The following is a 16,317-nucleotide window of genomic DNA, read 5'->3' as shown; positions in this document are numbered from 1 at the left end:
GTGGATGGACGACAGAAACGTTGAAGATAAAAAGAAAACTGAGCTTAACATATAAACCGACAGTACAGGGACGATAGGCGTGCGGAAGAAACGAACAGTCAGCACAGACCCTCTAAAATTCAGAGAACAACGAGCTTACTCGTTAAAGCCGAGATCAAGTTTGTAATGCTAGGTCTGCTATACCTTGCCGCATCGAGCCTGGCAAAGAAACGATCCAGAAGCGCACTGCACTCGCTTTCACAAACTCGTCCGTATATTTGTCGCGCTTGTAAGTGCAGGTACCCCAAAAGTAAAATGGAGCACAAGTCTCAGGAAAAACTGCTTCTCTTCGTCCGGGCTGCCGATAATGCAAACATGAAGACTGTCGCACGAGATAGCCGATTGCCCCGCTATATGGCTCGCTATACGGTTCCGAGACCCTGCGGCCTGGGAACTTTTAAATAATTCTGTACTTGTCGATTCATGCAGCGCCATTTATAGTTGAAGCATAGTTTGAAGACCACTCACGTAGCAACACTCAACATCGCCTGAGCCACACTTTGGGCATCTTCATAGCCTGCTATCCCCTAGCGTCTGGAAACCCAGCTGATGAATGCGAGGCTGTGTCCTCGGGTCGGGTTATGACGCCATAGAAGTGTGGTTGCGTACACCACAAGGAAGTGGAACTGCAATTACTGCTCCAGCCTTATAATCCTCCGCATTGGGTCAAAGGGGATAACGTTTGATTATTTAGGCTGCACAGAGCAGGCTGATGCACTGCCAGTGTTCACTGCTCGACATCGCTGCCAGCGTGGACATTTCCACGTACGGCGCTTGCTATCTTGACAAGCCGCAGATTATGTGGTCCGTTAGGAATTGAGCGTCGAGAAAACAGCGTAGCGCCGACGTTGTTCGTTGTAGCGGAAGGAAACGAGGCACGGGAAAGGGGGACGGGGAATGGGGAGGCGTACTTTTGCGGGACATGGGAGTTTTGGTTCCTCCGACACTTTGTTGCTTGATCGCCGAGATGGTGGAGGGGAAGGCGTGGTCGAGCCCGCGCCTCCGTCGACGACAGCCCCGCCTCTGTGCGTCGTCCGCACGTGCGGCCGACAAGTTATAAATGTGATGGGTCACCGGGCGCGGATAATTTGCGCGCAAGTCGGTGGGGCGGGAGAAGGATGGAGCGCTGAACCGACGCCGTCGGCTGCCGCGCAGCAACCGCCCCCGCTGAGGGGCCCCTAACAACCTTATTTTGGCAGGCGCACCAGGGGGCGGGGAGGGTTGAAGCAGCCGGCGCCCCCGCCTGATTTGTCTGTGCTTGCAGTGAGTGCAGTTTCGTTGTTGCTTTGTTTCTTTTCGCTGCCGTCGCGGTGGCAGCGTCGTTACCCAAGTGTATGACGGATGGTTGTGGCAGAATGATAGAATGACGCAATTCTGAGCAACGGTCCGACGCGAGGATGATGTGGCACTTGTGGCGTCGTGGAGAGAATTTCTCTCGTCTGTGCAGTTATGCGAAAATGAAAAGCGCCAGTGTCAGGGGATGAGCGCAGATTTAGTGTCTACGTTGTGACCCCTCCATTCTTTGCCGTGTAAACAAATCGCGTACACAGACACTCTCTTTGCCCCGTTGACAAACATGTACAGTCCCCAGTCTAGGAGTGTTTGGTAAAGGGTGTTAAATTGGCTAAAAATCTTTAATGTCGTTCAGTCGTCCAAGGACGAACACAGATGGCGGCAATAGCGTTAAAAAATGGCGGTGGTTTATCTTTGGTTAAACCTGGAGTGACGCGATAGCTACAGCTGGCAGAGTGGAACTTGGTCACGTGACCAACCACGTGACGAACCATGTGATCAACCACGGCGCGGCGTCGCCGGCAGCTGCTCCGCACCACGTGACTAACCACGTGACAGCGTGGCGGCGCAGCCACAGGGTGGCGCGCCGCCACGATGCAGGCTCGAAATGCTACCGTAATGTAGCTATCGCTACAAAACAAGTGCCCCATTTTGATCCGTTGTGGTTAGTTTGAGACATATTTTTTCTCCGCCATTCTGCATCACTGCTCCCAGTGGCAGCGTGACAGTTTGTTTGCCGCCTCTGCTCGCATTCACATGCGTCAAGGAGTGTCGGATGCTCTCCAACGCGAAGAAAACCTTTGCTGCAGAGACGGGCCCGTCTCCAGTCTGTGGCACACCCACCCCTTCATTCAACTTTGCCATAATTAGATGACTCTGCACCATTTGTCGCTAGAGAACCTTTCAGGGTACTTTAAAATGTTGATAAATGGTTCACTTGTATAACCCAGTTCTCTGTCCTGGATTTAGAGGAGCGCCACTGTTGCAGGTCTGTTTTCTGTGAACATCTGAGCAGCACACGCAGCTACTCAAGATTGGAGGCTTGGTAAGAGCGAAAGTGTGAGACGAGGAGGCTGCATATGTGTTAGTGACAGATTTCCCCTACCCACGAGTCAAACGGACGTGCAGGACAGATAGCACCTTTAAAAAATTACGCTACAGAATTTTCTCACCACCGGCTCCCGGTTGCCGACCGGGAGTCATGCTAAAGACCGTGTAATGACTGCTAGGTTTTATTGGCAAGAAGGCTGTGTTTTAGTACGTACCTTTTTTTTTCAGGTTAACTGCATTCGTTTTCTACATTGTCCTGCCCTGTGTCAAAGGCGCCTGGTTACAGAGAACGACAATCACCATGTGGAAATCTACTAACTATCCATTCCTGACACCAGCCGCCGCGGTGGCTGAGTGGTTATGGCGCTCGGCTGCTGGCCCGAAAGACGCGGGTTCGACCTCGGCCACGGCGGTGGAATTTCGATGGAGGCGAAGTTCTAGAGGCCCGTGTGCTGTGCGATGTCAGTGCACGTTAAAGAACCCCGGGTGGTCTAAATCTCCGGAGTCCTTCACTACGGTGTCCCTCATAGCCTGAGCCTCCTTGGGACGTTAAACCCCCATAAACCAAACCATTCCTGACACGTTTGGCTGCGCCATATCCTATGCATGAGGACGCGTGATATAAGGCAGAAACGAGAAAAGTGACAGATATAAAACAAGACACTCATTCGCTGCTTGTTATAGTCAGGCGCGGTGCCCACATTGTCTCACAGAGGAAAGCCTCACGGTTTAGGAGCGCGCTGAAGTTTCAGCGCTCCCAGACTCGAACCGCGAGAAAGTGGCACAGCGAGTGTTGCGCAATTCGCGCAATGTCTCCGTATTTAAAGCAGTGTCTCGCGCAGGCATCTTCTCGTCGTCCACTCTGACAGTCAGTAGAAAGCCATTAGGGACGGTGAAGGTTTTGAGAGGTCCCGACGACTGTTTGTTAAAATCGACACAGGCGCGTCGCCAGAATATAGGCTACTCAGGAAGCCAGCCCTGAAAATTTATTTTATCTTCCTGAGACCCGAAGTGAATTTGAGTGAACAAAAACTTTGTAGGGTTTCAGAATAAGCTGGTAGGAATACAAAGGTGAAAAGTGAGAGATATTTTTTCAACAGCACTAATAGTTTCAGCTCAGCGCGATGTGCAATATATTGGACACTAGGACTCTAGCCGTATTTTCCCACCCAGTGGGCATGCCACAAAATACTTCAGATAAGGCCGTGAAAGCTGTGCGAAAAAAGTACTTTATTATGACAAAAGTCAAAGTAGCAAAATATACGTTAACTGAATAAAAAATTTTCGCTGTGCTCACTTGCTCTGTGCCTTTTCGAAGCATCTTCTGTCTTTTGTTATGCAGAAGAACTGCTGGCATTTTGTGCAAAAAAACTTTGTCTTCACCCCTCAAACCTGCAGCGCGCAGCGTTAGCTGCGTCAGACAGCCTTGGGAAGTGGTAGGCACTTTTGTTGGTCTCTCCTCGTCGAGCTTGCTTTGATGGTGGGCTCCACTCAACTTCGCTGTCACTCTCTGTTTCTTGCTGTTTTTTTCCTTCAGCAGTGAGGCTTTCAGCAACAGAAAGACGGAAATCCATAAATTTCAGTATTTCTTTGCGTTTCCTCTGCTATGTATGCATGTCCTTAGTGTATTGCACCCACGAGTTGCTGAGGGCGATATCAAAGAAATGAAAAATGCTTCTGATGGTCCATTTATTCACTCGAGCTTTTATCCTGTAATAACTTATCATTCGGTCCGCAAGATCGACGCCGCCCATGTTGACGTTGTACATGCGCACAATGTCTGGCCGAGGGACATCAATGTATTTCTTTTCTTTGCGAGACCATCGACGACAGGTGTCTTGCGGGTCCTCTCCATGAACTGAAGAAAGGAAAGTCATTGGCTTGTTGTCATACCATCGTACGACAATCTGTTTCTTATCTTTCCTGATCCATGCCTCCGATGCTCCTCTTCCTCTTTCCTTTAGCTCTTTCTCTCCTGAAAGCTTTACCCCTTTAGGTATTCGGTTATTCATTAGTGTCCCCGTTGCGGCAATTCCTTTGTCCGTAAGTTTATCTAGCAGTGCACAAGATGTGAAGTATCTATCAAAGTAAAGACTTGTACCTGGGGCCAGTCTATCGGCCAGCCGCAGCACTGCGGATTCAGCGATTCCGGAACTCCCTGGGTATAGACTTGATTTTTTTCTCTGACTGATTTCAAAATCAAGGATTAATCCTCCGGGAGTAGCAAGGACGAAATTTTTTAGCCCCTCTGGATTTGGCTTGCGCGGAACGTATTGCTTGAGCTGGGTGCGTCCGCTGAAAGGGATCATTTGCTCGTCAATGCAGAGATACTTTGAGCGAAGAAGCTTCTGGCAGCCCTTCAATACAAATTCCAACAGCGGCCTTATGCGCCACAGTAGGTCATCTTTCTTCTCTTCTTCGCTGACTTCAACCTCAGTAACCAACTGCAGGCGATGTCGCAGTTTAAAATATCGATCTCTGGACATGTTGTCTGCTACAAGAGGTACTCGTGTTTATTTTTTTTGCCAGTACATCCGTATCTGTGGATAACACAGACAAGACATGGTCAATGAAATTGCGAGAAGTTTTCAGTTCTGCTGATGTTTGCAGAGATTTTCCCGTCATCTCAACATAACTCCGATTCATAGCCAGGGCCATTTTTTCGTACACCTCATTAGGAATGTACTGCACGAAGTAGTCAATTGGTGCCCACGAACAGCGTTGTTCACTGCTGTCAATGTTGTCTCCAAAGTCAGGGATCCAAGTTGTAATCTCACGGCATGCAAAAAATAAGCACCAATTAAATTTCGCAAAAATCAATGCCAGTATTTATGTTATAAATAACTGAGGTCATCATGACACATTTTGTACACACATTTTCGTTAATAATTTCTTCCTTACCCTTGATGGCGTTTCCAAGTCTTCTCAGCTCTTCCAGTGCCTGATGTGGAGGGACCTTCGTCATCGCTGGTTTCGTCAGTGCCCTCATCCTCAAGTGGTGCACTGAAGTTTGGATCGACAATAGTGTCGTCGTCGCTGTCCGATAGGTCAATGTCTGATGTGTTGGCTTGTGCAATTCTTTGTAAAACTGCTTCCGCCGTCTCATCAGAAACGCGAGGCCTGTCTCCTATAACAAAAAAGACGTTATTTCCTCCCCAGCCGTTAAATACCAGCAGTATTCGTTTACAGTTATTGCGAAAGCCATTTTAAAAAACGCGGTCAAAATAACCGGGCTGAGTCCCAGCGTCCAACGTATTGGACACGTGAAATCAAATTGAAAGCACAGAAAAGTTAGGTCATGTAGAGTTACAATTATAATATCTACATGTTTTCTGTTCTATTTTTGTTGATATCAAACAAAATTTACGCGTTCAAAGTAGGTAAGAATTGCAGAAACAACACACACTTCTCCGGCAGGTGCCATAGAACGCCGCGCCGCTGAACGCCACCATTTTCAAAGTGTTTTGGCGGGAAAGTGAGCCGTTTAAGTTCAAAAAAGGTGCACAGATGGCGCCACCAGTTGTCCAATGTATTGATAATAATAATAATAATTGGTTTTTGGGGAAAGGAAATGGCGCAGTATCTGTCTCATATATCTTTGGACACCTGAACCACGCCGTAAGGGAAGGGATTGGACAAGCGGGCTTTATGAAGATGAATCTTTCTGCGCGGGAGTACTGGCTTAAAAGCTAATGTCCAATATATTGGACAAATTGCCATAAACGGGTCTCAGGAGGTTATTGCAGAATTACACCGATCACTGCACTGCACCAGTAATCTAAGCTATTGTGTAATTAAACCTAAAGTGGTCACAGGCTGTGGGTTCTTGTTATTTCTTACAGGCTACTTCCGTGCGGAGCCATTACTTCCCGGCAGCAGACTGCTCGCAATATCGACGTTAGAAAAGTGACTTAGTGTTCTTAATTGCGGAAGCAAAAAGATAAGCGTCACATTCGACCCTTCGCATAGCATCTGGTAAATACTAGGTCTTTGCCTTTTTTCCTAAATGATTCCAGGGTGCGATGGAAATGTGCATGGTGCACTAATGTATCACACTGCTCGGCTGGTATTCTAAAATAACTGCTTTTATTTTTTTTATGCATAGCTTCTTGCCCTGTAATGACCACTATTACTGTTTGACCATTTATGTGATCTTTACGTTTTGTTTGCTGTCCTTATTGGGAACTTTATTCTTGTCCCTTTCGTGTATCATTTCATCCCCCTTTTTTTATTACAGATATCTATACTTATTTTCTTTTATGAATATGTTGGTGCCTTAATTTGTTTTGTAGAGTTTATTCAATTACTGTTCCTCCATTTGTACTCCCTATTATGTATTCGTGTTTTACCCCTCATGTAATACCCTCAAACTGAGGGCCCTTGATGGTATCTGAATAAATAAATAAAAATAAATAAATATCCTCTCTCAAAAGAGGTTCTGCGTAGAATGCCAAACTGAAAGCAGGTCGTGCGCGACAGCTGATGCATGCATGCCCGGAATCTGGTGCTCGAGTTTTGCCAATAACACGCAGTTACTTGGAGCTACACCTGATGGTGACTTGGTGCTTTTTGGAAAAGCACCACGCCTGTTGGCAGCGCCGCGCGAAGCCTGGTAAGACCAGCCCAGCGACAAACTGCAAAGTGCGAAGTCTTGGTGGACTGACAGGCGTCATTAGCGGCCGCTCTCTTTCATGCTTGGACGGGCCGTGGTGGCGAGTTGCACCGTGACGCAACGCAACCAGTGCAACGGATTTTGATTTCTCGGTCACACCGCGAGCGCGCGAGACGAATTGTCTGGAAAGTGCATATGGCTCTCCAACACCACGTGCTCAGCCTACTCTATGAGATTCTATTTTTGGATAGGCACCTCTCCCGAAGCAAGACCTCCATTATTTAAATGCATATTTTCTTCTTTTTGTCGGCTTTATTTTGTAGTAAAGGAGTGGCAGCGTCTTCCAAACAGATTCGTTATCTGTTGACGGCTTGGAACTCCACGCCAAGAAAGACGTTTATTCTTGGAAGCACTCGTCTGTATAGTGTACTACAGTCGCCCACGAATATGACGTCGTACCACGAATGCGGGGTCATACATGTGTCTGGCGCGATGTGATACGTTGCAGCTACTGTTCTAGGGTGATAGGATCTACGGGTTATACCTTCACTTCTTCAAAAAAAAAAAAGAAACGAAGCTTCAGAACTGAGACTACGAGGGGCTTCTGCTACTCGTGGGTTTTTCAACGTCTCCCGAAGGATGGAGACCTCGTGACGTCGTAGAATATGCTAAAGGCCGCACGCTAGATTTTCGTGCACAAACGACTCTTCTCACCCCAATCGCCGATTGCCTGAGGTGCTCTGGGGGTCTGCGTATTCTACTCAAGCAGTCGGATTTTAGTGCGGGCTGAATGTGAAAATACTCGCGCTCTGGATGGTCGGTGGGCCAGAGATGCCAAGGTTTTCGGAAATAGTCCGACATTCTCGATGGTGGCTGACGGGAAACCATCGGGATGGCGGAATTGCAGACAGACTCTCTCAGAAGACCGTCGCGATTGTTATCTTGTGAGCATCAATGTCGTGAGTGTGATCTGGACTCTGCAGTTTGCCTGCTTATGTATCGCGTGCCTAAATGGCAGTCAACTTGGCCACGAGCGGGATCGTAACACCGGAGTACATTTGCCAGAAATCAAGAGTGACTTTTCCCTAGTCACGCACTAGGTATGTCTAAGTCATCAAAATCTCTGGACAAGGTTTTCTGTTTGTCGGTGGCTCCCCATGCAGAACACAGAGGAATCTTGCCAGTAGCCCTATATTCAGCACTACTACGCCAGCAAGCACCTTTTTTTTTTTTGCACGGAGCAGCTACCCTTTCTTGTCACTCTTGCTTTCAAGCGTGTGAAAGAGTTGCATAGCACGGAAGATCCTGTAACTGCTTAAGGAAGCATTACCTTAGCAATTAATAAGTGCGACTGAACATCGGAGAGTTTGCGGCAGTAAGCAAACGGACCACGCCGTTTCTGACGACCAAACCACACTTCCAGTATTCTTTCTGGCGCCCTGATCACTATTTAGTAGGTTCAAGATACAGTGCTATATTGAAGCATATCAGTGCTGAGATCAACCATGAAAGTGTTCGTCAGACGGATGTGTGTTTGATTCAATACAGGCGAGAAAATGGGAAGCGTGTACAAAAAACGAAGACCTTGGAGCCCTTATGGGATGCCGGACAGTTTGGATGTGTAGCTCGTTGATGCGAGGACGAACGAGGGCTCTTTACGATTACAATTAAATCATTGTGTTCCATACTTCATGCGCTTCCGTAATCTCTCGCGTGCGCAGTAAACTACCGTAGGATGAATGTCGGTTATTTGTACATAAATGCCCCGTGCGTGCCGCTCTTGACGTAGAGTGAAGGAAGAGATGCGAAATGGAGCAACTCACGTTGGCACTTGAGGCCCTGCCTGAAGAGTCCGTAGAGCAGCGATCCGCAGTGGTCGCAGAAGGTCGGGCTCATGTAGTTGTGCACCCGGAATCGGTGCGGCACGTCCATCTTGAACCGCTCCCGGAGGTACTTGCGGATGGGAAGAGGAGGGTGTCGGCATTCATTCATACCATTCCTGACCGAGTCATTCTCTAATTCACTCACTCGGTTGCACATTCACGCACTCATTTTATTCACTGTGCCGCGGCGGTGGCTTCGTAGTTAAGCGCTCGGTTGCTGAAACGGGAAACGCGGGTTCGATCTTGGCCGCGGAGGTGGAATAGCGAAGGAGGCAAAATTCTAGTGGCCCGTGTACTGTGCGATGTCAGTGCACGTTAAAGAACCCCAGGTGGTCGGAATTTACGGAGCCCTTCACTACGGCTTCTCTCATAGACTGAGTCGCTTTGGGACCTTAAACCCCCATAAACTATAACCATTCAATCACTAACCGCCACTATCAGTCACCCCTTCGCTCACCCACCCTTGCATCATTCATTCACCTCACTCACTCACACTCACTCACTCGCTCACACTCACTCACTCGCACTCACTCACTCACTCGCACTTTCAGTCACTCACTCTCACTCACTCATTCACATTCACTCACTCACTCACTCATACTCACACTCACGCACTTACTCTCACTCACTCACTCACACTCACTCACTCACATTCACTCACTAACTCTCACTCACTCACTCACTCACATTCACTCACTCACTCGCTCACTCACTCACTCACTCACACTCACTCACTCACTCACATTCACTCACTAACTCTCACTCACTCACATTCACTCACTCACTCACTCACATTCACTCACTCACTCACTCGCTCACTCATACTCACGCACTTACTCTCACTCACTCACTCACACTCACTCACTCACATTCACTCACTAACTCTCACTCACTCACATTCACTCACTCACTCACTCACTCGCTCACATTCACTCACTCACTCACTCACTCGCTCACTCGCTCACTCACACTCACTCACTCACATTCACTCACTAACTCACATTCACTCACTCACTCGCTCACTCACTCACTCGTTCACTCACTCACACTCACTCACATTCACTCACTAACTCTCACTCACTCACATTCACTCACTCACTCACATTCACTAACTCTCACTCACTCACATTCACTCACTCACATTCACTCACTCACTCACTCATACTCACGCACTTACTCTCACTCACTCACTCACACTCACTCACTCACATTCACTCACTCTCACTCACTCACATTCACTCACTCACTCACATTCACTCACTCACTCACTCCCTCACTCACTCAGTGCCGTGTTCATGTGTCCACACACGAATATCACTAAGCGCTGAAATTAGTAGTTCTTAGCAGAAATTGGCAACGTAGTGTATTTTTTCCACAGCGGCTGAACGTAGAAATGCCGCTCACGCCTTCAGAGTGTGAAAAAGTTTTCACTAATGCTTCTGAGCAAAACTTGTCTTGCACCTCAAGAAACACCTGCTCCAAGAATAAAAGCTTTTTCCGCACTTTCTTTTTTTACTTATCCAGATTGGACTATGAAAACACGTGTTGGGTGATGGACGATGGATTGAATTTCGCACGGCGAGCAATCCTGCAAATTCAGCGAAGCCAAAACAGAGTTTAAGTAGCAAAATGGCAAGAACGTGTTCCGCGTCCACCAGGAATATCCAGAAGGCGCAAGCGAGCACTCAGCTGGAATTGCGGCCCGTATATCAGAGTGCAATAAAAAAAAAATCGGCGTAAAAGCAGCCGTCGAATCACTTCCCGACGGTCGCCCGAGGCATCCGAACTTCGCGGGAGGATTCCCGATCGCATCGAACCGGTTGACCTCGTGTATTCGTAATGAGCCTTTGCGCAGGCACATGCTCGCGCCAGGCAGTGTATACAGTGTGTAAGCATCTTTGCGCAACAAGAAAAGCGGCCATGAAGCAAAGGGCTAGCAATTTGATTTCTTTCGTGCGTCTCGCTTGTGCACGCGTGCTGTCGAGATACGAAAGAGAAGACTATTCTGAGTTTGATTACATTTGTGTTTTCCTGGGAAAGATGCTTTGCAGAAGTGCTGCCTTGCGAGCGTCTTCCACGCGCGGTAGTTTCGTATCTCAACGTGGAATTTTCCTGGCCGGGAAAGAAATAAGCAGTGCTTCGTACCAGGCCTTGCGTTATCATGCCACCTGCGCCCGTTGCATAAAGGGCAAGTGAAGAGGTTTTTGAATTTGACGAGAATAAAGGGATTGAGTCTGTGAAACTTGCAAGAAAAGCACGCGAAATCTTTTTGAGCAAGAATTGAAATGGTGACGTAATCACCTATTACAGCCACGACAGTGTTCTGGCTTCTCTGCACTGCGCAACGCCGGTTAGGGTGCCGATGATGACGTCATCTAGAGCGGGGGCACATTTCTAAAGCAGGAAAAGCTTTACGGTGGCCGCAGCTGGCAAAGGACAGGGTTAATTGGAGAGACGTGGGAGAGGCCTCTTCCCTGCAATGAGTGTAGTCATGTGGATGATGATGGCGAAGGCAGCGAGTGGTAGCGGAAGCTTAAAGTCTTTGTGGAGATGACGTCATCGCTGAGCTTGCCCGCACAACACAATGCAGAGAGATGTCTGCACAGAGTCGCCCCGCTTTAAGCGCAAGCGCAAAGCAAACCGCAAAACAAAAACGTCGCGGCTAATCTTTCTAAGAGAGAAGATCCCTACCTCACTGTGCCGTCAAATAATTCATTAATTTTGAATCATTATTGACGGAGCGAATAATTTCTTGTAACCGGTCATTGGTATTATATTTGCTATATCCTTTACCTATTAGTAGAGAGATGGATGGGATTCTGGAGAGCACCAAGTAAAATGGAAAAAGGTCCAGAGGGAGCCTCAGTTCGTTAGCCAATCTTTCGACAAGAGGACTTGTCGACTTGCCCAGACGGAGACATGTCCTCTTGTCGAAAGATTGGCTAGCGAACTGAGGCTCGAACTCAAAACTTTTTTTTTGTTTTTCTAGACTGACAACTACGGAAATCTCATCTTTGATGCGACTTTATTTGTGCTTGTTCCACTGAATCTCTGGCAACGAAAAGAGAAAATGCTTATTTTGTAAGTTCTACCAGTAGTTGTGTGCCATTTAGGCCCACATTTCTACAAAAGTGCCGAAGAAAGCCGTTACATTGCTTCAGTGATATTGGTTTAGCTTTAGGTTTATGGGAGCTTGACGTATCAAAGCGACTCAGGCTATGAGGGACGCCGCAGTGAAGGGCTCCGGAAATTTCGACCACCTGAAGTTCTTTTACGTGCGCTGATATAGCACAATGCACGGGCCTCTAGAATTTCGCCCTCATCGAAATTCGACCGCCGCGGCCGGGATCGAACCCGCCCGCGTCTTTCAGGTCAGCAGCCGAGCACCATAACCGCTGAGCCCCCGCGGCAGCTCCTTCAGTTAATTTGTACAATTCCCGCATCTTCAACATGTTGAAAATTTCCGCAGGAAAGGCTGTTTATTAGTGCATACATTAAATCTTTTGAGAGGACAAAGTCAGCCTAGGCCACATTATTCTTATAAAGTTTGAAATATTACTGTCTTCTTTCAGGTCAGGGAAAGAAATAAAGTGCAGAGGGGGGGGGGGGGGGGGGAGATTGAAACAGGAGGGCGAAAAAAATTCCACCAATCGACTCCGCCACGTTGGATAAAGAGCCAGTTTGCACTGTGCACTCACACTAACGCAATAATATGCTACGTGCCTCGTTACTCAAACTAACAACGAGCCGAATTTAATGATGGACGTCTCTAAAAACTCGCTCATTCTAGAATTGCAAGACAGACCAGTTCCGGTTGGCGATAGACCCTGGACTGCATGCTGTAGTAAATTAATTGGGATCATTTAAGGAATTTCTCAGCACGAACCCTTGTAGCCTGTCTTTTATCTGTGTTGACAGACATGCAAGAGAAGGAAGTATATGAGCTCATAGGCACATGGTGCATGCTCTCAGAAAGCTGAGCCATCTCTGGGTGCGCGAGAATTCTTATGTGCCAATTCTGTTCCTATTTGTGAAATTTTGACGGACGCTGGAGCATCCGCATTTTGCGCCTTGGTCTTTCCCTAATATCCCTAATAGGATGAATCGCTCTTGAACTTCTGGTTCGGCGCTACATTTACTGATGCTTTACTCGTGAGCAGCGTTGAATATATATATATATATATATATATATATATATATATATATATATATATATATATATATATATATATATATATATATAAATAAATAAAACATGAATTCTCATTCCAACAGTGAGGTACAGACAATTCTTAATCATGTGTGAATGGGCAGCACGTGACGCTAATGGGTGCATTAGTTCATTATGCATACACTGCGCGTGCTACGTGCACCAATGGTTTCAAGCGGCCATGAGGGCGCGGATGTTGATAGAGCAGCTACCCCTGTTTCTTCATCAAACCTCATGAGCTAAAGTGTTGTCGGTCTTTCAACATGCCAACTCTCGGTGGATACGATCGACGCACGATCACACAATCAGTACTTCTCATGTGCCGCGTACTGTACAAGTTTGCAACAGGTAGTACGTGCAGCCGAACCAAACGGTGACCTCAAAGATTTCATCCTGTCACCAACATCTCCAGCACAACTGCGGCCATTGCAAATCAGGCGCCTGTTCCTTCAATCTCCACTTAGCTCTGCCTTGGGCACGCTGCGGCCATCTTAACGCGCAAGTTTTCCATTCTCCTCCGCCCACCTGACTAATTATTAATAATAATAATAATAATAATTGGTTCTGGGGGAAAGGAACTGGCGCAGTATCTGTCTCATATATCGTTGGACACCTGAACCGCGCCGTAAGGGAAGGGATAAAGGAGGGAGTGGAAGAAGAAAGGAAGAAGAGGTGCCGTAGTGGAGGGCTCCGGAATAATTTCGACCACCTGGGGTTCTTTAACGTGCACTGACATCGCACAGCACACGGGCGCCTTAGCGTTTTTTCTCCATAAAAACGTAGCCGCCGCGGTCGGGTTCAAACCCGGGAACTCCGGATCAGAAGTCGAGCGCCCTAACCACTGAGCAACCGCGGCGGGGCCCTGACTAATTGCCGCTCTTTTATTACACTGACCTTATTTTGGAACGCACTATGCTCCTCTAAGGAACCAGCGATTACCTTCCCTTCTCATTACATGCCCCAGCCTCATTTCTTTTCCTCCTTTTCAGCTAGATTATAATTAACTCGCTTTTGTTCCTTAACCCGCCTTGCTCTCTTCCTGTCCCTTAACATGATACGCGTAACTTTATTTTCCATATGGTGTGCTTCCTTCCATGCACCTTTTCATCCCCCATGCTTTGTTTGCAAGCGTAAACATGCGTGTACTGCACAGCCTTTCGGTTTGCATGCGAAGAAAATTGCCGGCGAAAGGAAGTTGAGTTTGCTGTTGGAAAAGTGTCGGGCTTTTCACAGTGTACTACAGTGTTAATATATGTGCAGCGGATGGCTCATGTAAGTATTCTCGCGCGAGTACTCCATTAAGGGCCGTGACACACGCGAAGGGATGGGAGGAGAGGGACTTTGTAAGTGCCTCTTTTTTGGACAAGTCACGCGGGCAGCTCCTTCTTACCAGCGTGGCTTGAGACTCCTTGACCGAGCCCGGGCATTTCGCCAAGAACTTGTCGTGGCATCGCTTGTGTACGGTCACTTGGCACGCTGCGAAAGTGAGAGACAGAGAGAGAAAGAAAGCAGAGAAGATCAGCGTCGGCATGTATCCTTGCGCAAACCTCGATCGTCAGACCTTCTCCACGTGCACTACAGATTGACACGCGCTGATCTTCCGCTCAAGACCATGCCTGCGGAGCAAACAACATTCGTTCCGCATTGGCAGTGATAGCGCCGCTGCGCAGAAGGCAAGAAACTCTTTTCATTTTAATATCCTCAGGCAGTGAAAACACTGCGCCATTTTGGCACATCGAGGGTCGTAATAAATACCGTCAGCAGCCTACTTAAGCCTGAAACCCCTTCACCGTTGCTCTCTGATTAACACTGCTCTATGGCCACTGTGGCCACAGTATCTCGGCTTACTTCGTAAGAAGTTTCAACCTTGGTGTAGGAAACAATCTAAAGGAATGAACGATTGCTCAGAAGGTCTTGGTAGTGAAAATGAATTTCATGAACTGCTGTTTATTGCAGTGTCTTTATGCGTTACAATCTGTGCCAACTGTTCGTCGGCAATTCTGGTCATCATCGTTAATTAGCTCGAGCACACTGCAGAGCAAATGCATAGCGCAGTGATAGGTGCTACTATTCCAGAGGTTGTCCTCGAGGTGGGGTAGTTCGACTTACCATGAGGCACAAACAGAGGAAACAAATTATCTGGCTTAAGTTCTTGGCAGTAGAATGAACCAGGAACTGCACGTGTCAGAAAGGTGCTAAGGAAAAGTAGGATGGTCTAGCAGAACACCTAAACTTCCGCGGCCAGATCTGTCAGGGCTCACAGACCCTTCTTGAAAAGGCACCCTTCCTCCCCGACGCTTGGCACCTGTTCAGGGGTTCGGTCAGTGGCGCCGTGTCATCGCATCGCGATGCGGTACAACGCGCCTCGCACATCCCGTTCACAGTGCGCCGTGTTGCATGTCCACCGACCATCGTTTCACACTTCGTTGAGGCGCGGATGTGGTGTTACAAAATGTGAGCCTGCTGCCTTGCCACAGCGCGTCAAGGCAGTGTGTCAAAAATTTCAGGCAGTGTGGTCGCGTAAACGTCCTGCTTGTGCCTCCAATGAAACAAAGGCATGAATCGATGCCAGTAACGTGACCTGTGAGAATGAAACTGAACGAAAACTTTCCTCGCACATTAAATTGGAAGCTCTTGAGAATGAAACAAGACATGAAATGTAAAATTTATGTAGAAACAAGATCGATTCATATCAAGTGACCCTTAAACAGTTATATTTTCAATCTTTTTTTTTCATGAACTTTCTAGGACAAATGTCTCCAAGTCCAGCGAGTGGAAACCAAAGCAAACCGCAAAAACGTGAGGCCACACACCGCGTTGTTTATTCAACCGCGTGATAAAGATAATGCTCGTGGAGGAAGCGACATTGCTGAAACACGTGCTTTCCTGTTTTCCTAAGTTCTGTTTAGAAAAGGCGTTTTCTCGTCGTTTCGCACTTGCCTTCCATCCAATTTCACTTGCACCGTCGAATTCAAATCCAGACTTTGGTGAAAATACGACAGCAAGGTTAAACAAAACTTGAGCAATTGACCTGTTTGGCCTTTTTTGTTTGAAAAACACTTTCGGAGAATTCGGCATCAGCCAACTTGCACATCCACGTACCGCGCTGAATTATCTGGTGTGTCCGTAATATGCAGAATGATGGCAGACCGACATTGAAGAAAATGCACTTGCTCCTTTGCTTGAGTCATTTGTTCAGCTCGAGGTTGGTACCGTCCGGCACATTCCGA

At 47.5% G+C, this 16,317-nt stretch overlaps 1 protein-coding gene across 4 annotated transcripts in view; it reads right to left on the bottom strand.

The window, feature by feature from the left end:
- Window positions 1–16,317, bottom strand: part of LOC144107008 (putative protein kinase C delta type homolog) — a 387,210-nt gene that overhangs the window by 136,026 nt on the left and 234,867 nt on the right. For all 4 annotated transcript variants that reach the window (XM_077639983.1, XM_077639984.1, XM_077639982.1 and 1 more), the window contains 2 exons: window positions 14,478–14,563; window positions 8,818–8,947 (listed from right to left, as the gene is read on the bottom strand). In XM_077639983.1, coding sequence (XP_077496109.1) covers window positions 8,818–8,947; window positions 14,478–14,563 — 216 coding nt within the window. The remainder of the gene's footprint in view (window positions 1–8,817; window positions 8,948–14,477; window positions 14,564–16,317) is intronic.

Source organism: Amblyomma americanum, chromosome 10, assembly GCF_052857255.1.
Source record: "Amblyomma americanum isolate KBUSLIRL-KWMA chromosome 10, ASM5285725v1, whole genome shotgun sequence".
NCBI classification, from domain to species: domain Eukaryota; kingdom Metazoa; phylum Arthropoda; class Arachnida; order Ixodida; family Ixodidae; genus Amblyomma; species Amblyomma americanum.
This window is presented reverse-complemented; position numbering and strand designations above follow the sequence as displayed.